Raw genomic sequence first — 11,691 nt, 5'->3', positions numbered from 1 at the left:
AGAAATATACAATAAATCAGAATATAATTAACATTATATTCTAACAGGCACTAAAATTATCCCTTTTCACAATCATATAACATAACTATATATATATATATAAGACATATCAAAACTTTGTGACATATAATTATGAACACCAAACAAATTATTAACATGACATGACCCAATATACATATCAATTTATCATTAGCTCTTGTCCTCTATATAAATTCTCTAGCTCAAAGCAATTATAAACCATAAAATCATAGTATCTAAAGTACACAACATGTTAATTACATGCTATGGACCAATAATATAGTGTTACCATCCCCCATACACCTTATTCACATGGGCTTAGCGTGATCAAAGTGGGCACTACCTTTTTTGCCATTGGATTAATTTTCCTTTTGATGTCTAGTGTTGTAGGCTAGACTCTTCCTTTTTACTTGTTCTTGGTTCCCTAGATTCTTCTATTTACACAAACATAAGCATCAAAATTCCTCCTAAACTAAACCCACGTGTGCCCTAAATCACACCATAAGGCATCTTCTTGTACCCCCCCAATCAAAATTAAGAACACCCATGGTAGTGGGACCCTTTTCATCTAGATTCTTATGCTAAAGGCAATGATAATTTGATAATTGATGGATGTATTGTGATAGTATTCCCCCCTTGTTTTATCTTAACCCATGCCCCCCTAGCTATATATATAAATACATCCTCCCATACCTCCCCATTCACTCATCCATCCACCTCTAAACATTAGTTTACCTTCTATACTACTCGAGGAAAAACAAAACACAATCCAATCCTTCTCAATACCTTAACACTCAATCTAGTAGAGAAAAATCAACAAAACTAAATTAAGATGTCAGGAGTTTGGGTGTTCAAGAACAATGGTGTGATTCGTTTAGTGGAGAACCCTCAGGCTGACCAGGGTGGAAGTGATCAGGCAAGACCAAGGAGGAAGGTGCTCGTACATCTTCCTACCGGAAGAGTGATTTCATCATACCAAACCCTTGAACCAATTCTTAAAGATCTAGGGTGGGAGCATTACTTTGGAGGTGATCCTGATCTCTATCAATTCCATAAGAGATCTTCTATTGATTTGATATCACTTCCTAGGGAGTTCTCCAAGTTTAGCTCGGTCTACATGTATGACATTGTCGTTAAGAACCCTAATGTCTTCCAGGTTCGCGACATGTAGATCCTATATATATCTACATGGACTACCATCAATCAAAGCTACCTACTTATCGTCTCTACACAATTAGTTAGGGTTTGTGCTTGCATGTAAGTATACATAAGCATTGCTTGTTTGATTTTGCGCACTTTTTTGTGTCCCTTTTAAGGAGTGTTTAAGGTTTTCTTCAAGAGTGATAAAGTATTTTTCATGTTTGCAAAATTTTCATTTCATCCAAAAAAGCAAGAAATTGATGTGTACCATGGAGGTACACTAAACTATATCATCACCTAATTTATGTATTTCTCGGTTATTCAATATATATCGATCAAAGTTCAAAGTAAGATCACATTACATTCAATCTTCTCGGATGTAAGATTTCTTGTAAGATTGTTATTTCCTTCTTATATATAGATGTTTCAATTGTTTTGGTTTGTTTCGACTCCTGCAAGTTTGTTATACTAGCTAGCTCCTTGCGTTTCTTCTTCGAATCCATGCAAGCTAAGCTTATAATATAATTAATTTATATTAAAATTTAAAAATCACAACAAGATTAACGCTCCATATATCTATTCTTATGATTTTATAACTATTATAAGTGCTTTATTTGAGGATTATATATACTAAATCTCATAATTCTTTGTCATTAAATTAATTTTATAGAATCAGATAAATATGAAACACGTACCCTACCATGCACGTACTAATTAAGCATAGAATTAAAATCACATGATTCTGATAACAGTTTATAATTTCATCTGCTTTTTTTTTTTTTTTAATACGAAGTATATTGTTTTAGGGTATTAAGTATAGAACCTTCTATGGAACCTTCTTATTCTTAAGCAACTAAGTGTTAAAATATATTGAACAAAGTGAGAAGTGGGTCGATGTTTTTGTTGAGCCCCACTTTACGTGATATTATAGTTTTATAGGTGTACATCGAACGAAAATATTAGGGTAAAACTACTTGAGTACTTAAATGTACGGTGCATTGTTTCAAGATTTTTTGTATTTTCAACGTGATGCTAATTGGTATCGGGATAGATATGGTGGTTGGTGAAGTGGAGGAGAGATGTAGTCGTCGGGAGGTGGTGAAGGGCAACCGAGTGGTGATGGTGGTCATTCACAACCATCGTCGAGCTTTGTAGGCTAAGTAGTGGACTAGTGGTGGTGGTGGTTATGGGGAGTAACTAGAATAGAGTCGGGGTGGGTGTGAAAAGATTAATTAAATGGTCAAAAGAATGGGGCATGCTTGCTTTATATATTCGCCTTTTTTGTTACTGCTTTTAATTTCTTGCATATTAATCACATTATTATTTGATTTGTTATGGTGAAGTCGGCAAATTCGTTTTGCTTTGATGACTAGAATTATTCGATAAGAGGTGTAAGGTTTTGAGACTCAATAAAGCGTGTTTTCAAAAAAAAAGTTTAAAAGTTATATATTGTTGGACCAGTCCAAGCAATTTTCATGATACATCATTTTTGAGATAGTATGACCGTGTGGGGTTCACGTCACTATCACGTAGATGATGTCATGCGGTGAGTTAAGAGATTATAAATCATATACTCATACTTCTTAATACATATATGTGAAAATTAGGATTGTGTTTATTTCATTTATTTGCTAATGACCTCATTTTCTTAAACTCTTAAACAATATTCACGCACACTTATTTCATCTATGACAATTTGGTAGAGTCCCATAATCTTAAGTTTTTATATTTTTTTTTAAAAAAATTATACGCCTCCATACCTATTAGGACATATACATAAATTTGTATTTTAGATTGGCTTAATATATACACTCTAAATTCAATTATCAATCAGTATAATTGTAGTTAAAAGTTTAATTTTTATATTGTTCATTCTTTAAAAAATTAAATTAAATTAAAATTTAAAAAAAATTATATAAAAAAAAAAAAAACATTATACTATATGTAGGAGGAGTATATATGATCAATTATTAACTGTCAGACGTTGACATCCTCTAATTTAGAACACAAACAAAAAGAAATGAAAAAGGTAAAGAAAAGAAGATAAAGACCTATGTTCAAGTGGGGTACTGCATTGTGATTGGCTGTTGGTCAAGATTTCAACTCCCAGAAGTGTGGATATGGAAAAAATCCTTAATCCTTATCCAATTGTATTTCAATTTGAATTCTAATAATAATAATAACAATAACAATAATAATAATCATAATAATAACAATCATAAATTGTTGGTTTTAATTTGTAGCTGTTGTTTTCTGGACATGCAAATAGTGGCTGGGGTCCTTCAATAATTGTGGGTCCGAACCAACAGAAATGGGTCTTCACGTGAACACTATCACGGCTGCCCTGAAAAGTCCTTACTTGCAATTTCAAGATATCTTATCGTACTACGTAATTGTTTGATATATAATCGGGTAGTCGGGTGTATATATAAGCTGTTTTTTATTGTTTATATGGTACTTATACCATATAGGCATATAGCTAAATGTTCGGCTCATTTGTTCATTTGGAGACTTTGTTTACTTTTATTTCATTGAGAGCTTTAAGTGATCATACAAACGGATCCTGGACGTGAGTGTAAAATCGTGCACGTACCTACCTTTTGCCTCTTTGTTAGTCTTACCTATTTCTAATGATGACCTTTTCAAACAATTGTATGTTATAAACTCCGCAACAAAGTGAAGTTTGTTTTTTAACATATATACACGTATGTGTTGCATTGAAGACCTATTAAATGAACAACATATAGCATCATTAATTATCCTTTATTTAAATTTTAAGGTGAAAAGACTCTTAAACTTGATAGTGTAAGGAATATCATGATAATTTTTGTAAAGGTATTCAACTGAAAAGTTGATTCTTGTTTGATATTTTATAGAGGATAACTAGATAGCATTTTATAGCAAAAATTATAATTCATTCTAGTTTAAACCTTAAAGAATAAAAATATGCACTTGAAATAAAGTTAAGAAAATGCATCAATTTGAGTTTGAAAACATTTTTAGACAACATGAGTTCTATATTGAGAAGGGATGTCAGAGATGAGAAGTGGCAAGCAAAACAAAGGAGCTCTTCTCACTATTGGATTGGAGGTTGGATCACCTCATTTAGCGCATGTTCACATTTACTAAACTGAGCTGAACTGAACTAAATAGAGCTGAAATGAATGTTTTATGAGAGAAGGAAATTAAGAGCTGAACTGAACTGAATAGAGCTGAACTGAACTGAACTGAATAGAGCTGAACTAAACTAATTGGAGCTGAATTGAACTAAACTGAAATTAAGCTGAAGTGAACATGCCCTTAGTTATTGAGTTATTGCTGAAAAGGACTACTCAAACTAGTTAATTTGTACTTCTGAGTCATTATAAAATATGGATGCACACGAAAGTTTGATGGGACCAAATGTAATGCAGAGTAAATTAAAACAAATTAAATTTTCCATAAATTACATACAAATACTTGATTACATTACAAATTGTACTCAATATTCTGGTGGAAAAATTACTCCATACCTACACGTGTACACATGTACTTAAGATGAGCATTTATAAGGGCAGGATTTAAACCTTCAAGCTATAACTAAAAATACAAATAAATACTTAATCATTGTGACATAAAATTGTATATCAATATTTAAGATAAAAATAAATAATTTTTTTTCAAATTTCGATGATCACTTCATAAAATTACTTGAGGTAGAGCCCTCATGAGCCCTAAAATGAAGATCCTCCCCTTTATTGAGTAATACTTCCCCAATTTTGTGGGAGCTCTTAGCTCACTATCCAATAACTTCGGTAGAACACTACTCCGTATTATTTCTACACCCAAAGATGATGTATGCATGCTATTTATAGTTCTACATATTTGGTCCATGCACTTATAAATTTCTTCACCAAATTTACTAGTGTTTCCATCATAATATATCTTGTGTCAATCCTTAAAGAATGTTTCATGCACTTTCTTTGTCTCATTTATAGATCTTTCTATTCAATGCTATTTACTGCCTCGTATTTTCACCATTTCTAGATTTTTCTAAAAGTTTTTCGTTTTCTAAAATTACTCCAACAAGTTGAAAACCAAGATATTTGTGATATCACCTAAACTATCACCATTTAATTTTAAACACACGTGATATCACCTAAAGTATTCACCATTTAATATGTTGATGTCAAGTAAAGGTTTATCTTAGAGTAAGTGAAATTTCAACTTTTAGGACAAGTATGTAATTCCACCCATAATAAATTCGTTTTAAATTTAATATGCAAATGTCAACCTTTTATTAGATCACAAGATCGAGGCTAAGGGTTGTAATTCGAACTCGCCACTTCATGACCAAATAGTCACTCATATATAAGGTCTTTTCTTCAAACAACTATATGTCTATATATGCTTGTCTATGATGAATCACTTTGGCACACCACATATATGTATGGACCTATCAAATGATGGATACTCATCTTCATAATTTATTATTCAAACTTATATTCTCTTTAATCCACTATTGAGAAAAGAATCAAGATATGAAAAGGTAATGACCCTACCAATTCATTTATTGGATTAAAAAGCTAAAATCTAACTTTTGTGGTTAAAGGATATTTGTGAATCCAACTGTATAAGTGGTCCAATTCCATATCATTCTTGTAATGGCACTTTCAACCCAAGAATGAGAAGATTGGTTTAGAATTGTCCATGAAAAATCAGAAAAAGATTGCAATATCTTTTTCTTTTATTTTGGGAGTGGATGTTAGAGATGAGGGGAGGTGGCAAAAAGCGACCCCTTTTTTTTACAGTTGGATTGGAAACTTGACTCTTTGACTATTTGAGCATCTTGAAATTGTCTTCGACACTTCTAGTGTCTTCTTGATCATATTTACTTACTATTTTTTATTCTTAAAAAGACCAATACATTAAATGAAAAAATTCAAAATGATCAATTGTAAAAATAAAAAATTAAAAAAAAAATAATCAAAAAACACTAGTTTTGTGACTGTGGTTGTGATTGTAATTGGACAAATTATATATTTTACAAGAATTGTTTTCAAAAAATCAACTAGAATGGGTCTTGTTAAAAATAAATAATAAAAACAGGAGAAATATTAAATTCATTCTAATAAGGAAATAAACTAAATAAAATCAATTAACTAAAATGGGAAAACTTATGGGATTATCAGGAGAAAGGTGGGGAAAGATCAAGGAATGAGAGTCAAAAGTGTATAATGATAAGGAAAAAAGGTGCACAAGGAGCAAACATAGGGTAGTATTTTTTATTTATAACTATAGAAACAAACGGCCAGAAAATTTTATCACTACTCATTTTCTATTTTACATGGCTTTTAATGCACATTTTAAATTAGCTTACATTTTAAATAAGCTTGTATGGTTTTATTGTGCATTTGCCATGTTTTACTCTTAACAAAATAAGACTAACATATTGGTTTATGGTTATGAAAAACTTCAAAGCCTGAAAGATATATTTGTTGCAAAAACTTGATGGTCAAGATTGCCTCTTATTAGATGAATTTCGTTGATGACTGATCAAACAAGAGAAGCCATTATACAAGCTCCAATCTCATTATTGATGGCAGCGACCTGTGCTTCTGGTCATATGCATATACATCCACATATAAGGTGCATATACATAACTTATAAGTAAACTGATTTTATATCAAAAAACTACAATATCACGAGGAACAAATTCTAACGACAATTCATATTCCAACTAAGGGTAGTAAAATTCTACTAGATGAAACATCCCTTACTTCAATTTGTGCAGTTATTGATCGAAAGCCAACATATACATATATCATACTACGAAACAGGAGCTATGTTACTAGATATGATTCCTTCAGGGCAAAAAAAATAAAAAGTATAAAATGCTACTAGATATGAAACCTGAACTGATTATGTCAGTACTAATACTAATACTAATACAGTAATAACAGAACATGCATAGGATTCAACCTTAATTAGTATATTATAGCCATCCTCTCCCTGGTCCATTGCCAAAATATGGATTTATGCAGCAGTAAGCTTGAAGTGAAATTCATCAATTGTAGAGTATATTAAGCCTTCATCCTCCAAACATGGGATGGATTCCCTAAGAACAGCAGGAAAACAACGGGTCATGTGTTATGTTATGACTAATGAGGCGTGCTTCTCATCTTTTAATTTTATATCTACAAACTACTTTAGCGGGGTAAGGGGATTGTATAAGAGAAATAACAATAGAGAGAGGGATTACATGATCTTCTCCACTGGAATCTTTAAATGCCGAACAATTTCATCCCTGTGTACACCCTTTTCTTGGGCCCTAAAAGAATGCAAATTTTCAGTGAAACAGCATATAAAGCGCCAATGTGATCAGGCATGAAGCAGTACCAAAGAGACTTTGATTTGCACATAAAACTAGAAATGTGAATTACTTAACTTGCAAAGAAACATTCCCACATATTATGGAAAAAAGAGGATAGAAAGTAGCACAATTGAAGAATCAACAGAAAAATGGAACAAACATCTATCTAGACAACGAAACTTGCAGTCCAAAACATGAAAAGACAAGGGATTTTAAAGTGATTCACAACTTACAGGCTTGAAGATTGCATTAAATAATCAAGTATCCTCTGATCAATGTCTTTTAAGCCATCAACACTCATTTGCATTGAGAACTGTAGTAGAAAAAGAATAATCAGAAAAGGTGCAAGATAAATTAAAGCTAGCAAGCTGATAACAATCATGGGTGTCTCGAGCTTACTTGATTAGGTGGAGATGAGTGAATTCCATTGGATTCCACTTTGACTGGAGTGCTATGTGATGATTCCATTGTCTGACCTTGAGTGAGGGAGTCACCTTTCTGCTTAAGTACAAGTACATTCAAAGTGAGATTAAATTCGCACTGCAAATACAATTTTTTTGAACTTGTGGAAGCCCTGTAGTGGGAGATAAAAATAATCTACCTGTGACTTTTGGTTGACAATATGCTGGTGAATGCACTCTACATGATGGAGGGTAACCTCGTTAAAATTAACAATAGGCCTGCAAGCACCAAATTCCAAGCAATTATTAGTCACCAGATTGCTATAATGAACGTCTGGCTAACATTCAGTGAATTACAAGTAACAAGACATTTCAGATTGATAGCAGCCTAGTGTTCTGAAGGCTACATTTATTAGAGGTTCTTGCACCCCCTCTTATAAACTTATGAAATTAAATGAGCCCTCAGAAACATCTAAGCTGCTATTGCTTAAACAAAAATGTTTCATGTGACTTCCTCCAATTCTTCAAAGTGAAATTAATCAAAATTCACAAAGACAACAACAACAAATGAAATCTTGAAAACCAGCAACATTTACCGGAAACAAATTCTGCGCTTACATATCCTATTACAATATAACTATTAGACCATGATCTTGTTTCAATATATTGGCAAAAAGTAAAACACTCATTAAGCTATATATTATTAACCAGCAACATACGAGCATCTTCAAAGATGTGAAATGTGATAAGCAGCAATATGATAAAAGTCAATAAACACTTGAACAGCGGAAAGTGATTTCTGCAATTTTTAATGCTACAAACTTATATTATTAAGCCATTATAATTGTTTACATTAACTTTTACTGTCCTTAATTAATTAAAAGAACGCAAGAATGTGAGATCACCATGTAGTAACATCAAAAAAATTGAAGGAATATCAAAAAAGGAGTTTAAGACATACCGCATGTTAAACACAGCTATTTCATTGTAGCCTCTGGTGTTCCTTAAGTGACCAACTAGCCGAACGTACATGCCCTCTCTGTTGAAAACAAAACCATCTCGCCATCAGGCATTGAGGCAAACAAGAAAACACAACAAATTCAAGTCAAGAACTTACTCTATAACCTCCATTTGCTTCCTATCAAATGGTTCATTCAGCCTGGACAGATATTGAGCAAGATCATTAAACATTAACAAGTCAAGCAAGAAAGAAAAACAGGACCTTAACACCATTAAAATTAACCAAAGTGAAGAAAGCAAAGACAATCTGAAATTGCCAAGTCACCATCCAATTCAAACATAACTCTCATTGAAAGAACAGATGCAAGTTGCATCATGCAACAGATAACTCAAAGTGTTGAGCTCAAATCTAAAAAATGAAAATAACTGTTTCATCTTCATGTTGACACAAATGATTATTAATACAAACATGTTGTATCATTAAGAAAATATAACCAATGAAATGGAAAATGTTACCATCTTTTACATCCAATACGTCCAGTTCCATCATCAAGGGTGAACGAAACATCAGTCACTTTCTCTGTTTTATCAAGTACCATTCCCACCAATTTGACCTGAACCCATCAAACAATTTGACCAAAATAAACTCAGTTGTTGTAAGCATAAAACACAAGAACAGGTAAATTTAACAATTTAGATAATATGAATCACATTACTCCAAAAGGTGACTTTAAATCCTTAAACAATCCTAACATCAAACTTGTCACTTTTACAACTTACTACTACCTCTATTTTTTAGTACAATAAATCCTTCCTTTTGACTTTTCAAGATTGCCGACTCAAACTTTGAACAATAATATCTTTAGCTCTCAAGAGGTAAAATTATAAAAAGTTGATATAAGAAAACTATACATCGAGAAGATTCTAAGATCCTACATGTTTATGTAATTTCTTGTATATACATCACCACCATTGGTCATATTGGAGTATATATGACTAGCCTAACAATATTTTTGTACAAGCTAAGAAGCGCACACAACACTTGCAGCACCAATTATTAGTTAGTTACAAGATTCTTATTAGTATTTACACTCATGAACACCTTAATTTGACACTAAAAGGCTAAGATCAAAGAGAAAACCAAAATTACTATCTTTAAATTTCAAAACACATACTTACAAAACATAAAGCAAAAACATCAATAAATCACTACTACTTCCAAGGGAATTTTTTATATCTCAGAAAAAATACCTCTTTGTTGCAAATAATGATAAACGGATGTACTCCGTAGTACTTTTAAGTAAACCTTCGAAAAGTAAATGCTCTTTAAAAATGACAACATCTATCACAAAACGTTAATTGCTGCAATTTTTTGTTTTATTGTTGATTTAATTATTGGAAATTTTTCACCCCATTTAAATAACATTATTTTACCAAAAACAATATTTCCAATATTCAATCAAAAATAAATAGCATCAATATACATACCACAAATCATACAAGCATTTTTCTAATCTTAAATTCTTCAACATATTGCATCAAAAAGAAAACACAGCAATTAGCAATTCAATTCAAATCAAATCAAATCCAATAAAAACCCTAGATCAAACAAAAAAAATCATTCCAAAAAAATTCAACTTTCAAATAAGAATTTTAGAAGAAATGTTACGTTGGTGACATCGACGCCGTCGAGGTTAAAACTGGATTTATCGTCGGCGTTGGAGTGAGAAGCTTGGCTAATTTGCTTCACTGTTACTGGAATTGTTCCTTGCGGATCTCTACTCTGCTCACCCAAAATCAAAATCAAAATCAATATTAAAATAATCGATAATTAAATGAAAATAATTGCAATAATAATTGAGAAAAAAGGGGATTAGGTTATACTTTAGCAGGAGAAGGAGTGGAATCAGATTGAGTGAATTGAGAAGATGAGAAGCCATTGTCGTACTGGCTTTGAGAGAACATCATCTTGCTTTTTTAGAGAGAGAGAATTATTTTAGAGAGAGAAAGAGTAAGTTTGTGAGTTTGAATTGAAATGGGGGAAACGGTGGAGGAGAGGGGTTTTATGTGGTAGAGGTAAGTAAATGGTTTTAGCGCCATTTTTTGTAGGTTTTCCCGCCTTTTTTATGCTTTTATACGGTTATTGAAGAATTTGAAAATCTCCCTTTTTCATTTTTTTTAGGGGTTAGATTGATGCTCCTCTCCTTTTATCCACTTTTAATGGCTCCGAAGATGGAAGAGGTTTTTTATTCTTGGTTGAAAAGAGTTGACAGAAGAAAAGAAAAATTGACGAGATTAAATGAAGTGATTGTGAGAGTAAAGTTGTGGTCCCTAAAGTGATTGATTGAAAAAGAAAAATAAGACAAACATTAGGGGAATGGAAGGTTTTTTTTAATTTTTTTGAATTGTAAAATAATACGAGAGTATTATTAAGGAAATGGAAGGGATATAGTATAGAGAGTTTTCATTTTTAAATTTAAAGAATGAAAAAATTACAAATGTAAAATGTATGGAATGATAGGAGTGTACCTACTTTACAATTTACAAAGCAGGTTAAGTTTGACCCATTGGATAGCAAGTTTCGGGCAATTGTGTTCAATTTTCAGATCATTCTTTGGTTGGGTAAATATTTTGGTCATGTTTGACATTGAATGCGGCAAGAACTGAGGACGAATGATCAAGGCATTTTGAAATGTGTCCAAGAGTTCTAGGTAAAGTGATAGAATCGCACATCTGAGATAAGCATTCTGCATCCCAAAATTCCCAATACTTACACGAAACTTCGTCAATGCAGCATCCAGTAGTTGGTAAAACCAAGTT

At 32.1% G+C, this 11,691-nt stretch overlaps 2 protein-coding genes across 2 annotated transcripts; one reads left to right on the top strand and one right to left on the bottom strand.

The window, feature by feature from the left end:
* Positions 1 to 850: 850 nt before the first annotated feature.
* On the top strand, positions 851 to 1,189 carry LOC145594005 (flowering-promoting factor 1-like protein 2). Its single transcript, XM_081650353.1, has one exon. The coding sequence runs from the start codon at positions 851 to 853 to the stop codon at positions 1,187 to 1,189; it is 339 nt and encodes a 112-aa protein (XP_081506479.1).
* A 5,695-nt stretch (positions 1,190 to 6,884) lies between these two features.
* LOC145595280 (replication protein A 32 kDa subunit A-like) lies at positions 6,885 to 10,929 on the bottom strand. The gene is made up of 10 exons (XM_081651665.1): positions 10,756 to 10,929; positions 10,541 to 10,654; positions 9,388 to 9,485; positions 9,029 to 9,070; positions 8,873 to 8,950; positions 8,112 to 8,190; positions 7,910 to 8,008; positions 7,744 to 7,823; positions 7,400 to 7,468; positions 6,885 to 7,255 (listed from the first exon to the last, which is right to left on the bottom strand). The coding sequence occupies exons 1-10, from the start codon at positions 10,837 to 10,839 to the stop codon at positions 7,174 to 7,176; spliced, it is 825 nt and encodes a 274-aa protein (XP_081507791.1). The 5' UTR covers positions 10,840 to 10,929; the 3' UTR covers positions 6,885 to 7,173.
* Positions 10,930 to 11,691: the final 762 nt, after the last annotated feature.

This window comes from Chenopodium album, chromosome 19 (genome assembly GCF_948465745.1).
Source record: "Chenopodium album chromosome 19, dcCheAlbu1.1, whole genome shotgun sequence".
In the NCBI taxonomy this organism is placed as follows: Eukaryota; Viridiplantae; Streptophyta; class Magnoliopsida; order Caryophyllales; family Amaranthaceae; genus Chenopodium; species Chenopodium album.
This window is presented reverse-complemented; position numbering and strand designations above follow the sequence as displayed.

Bases quoted from the DNA above. Each gene is read 5' to 3' on its own strand.
- LOC145595280 (XM_081651665.1), bottom strand. From the start codon at position 10,839: ATGATGTTCTCTCAAAGCCAGTACGACAATGGCTTCTCATCTTCTCAA. The intron at 10,655-10,755 runs GTATAACCTAAT...TTGGGTGAGCAG, and splicing joins CCACTCCTTCTCCTGCTAAA to AGTAGAGATCCGCAAGGAAC. The intron at 9,486-10,540 runs GTAACATTTCTT...TGATGGGTTCAG, and splicing joins ACGGCGTCGATGTCACCAAC to GTCAAATTGGTGGGAATGGT.
- LOC145594005 (XM_081650353.1), top strand. From the start codon at position 851: ATGTCAGGAGTTTGGGTGTTCAAGAACAATGGTGTGATTCGTTTAGTG.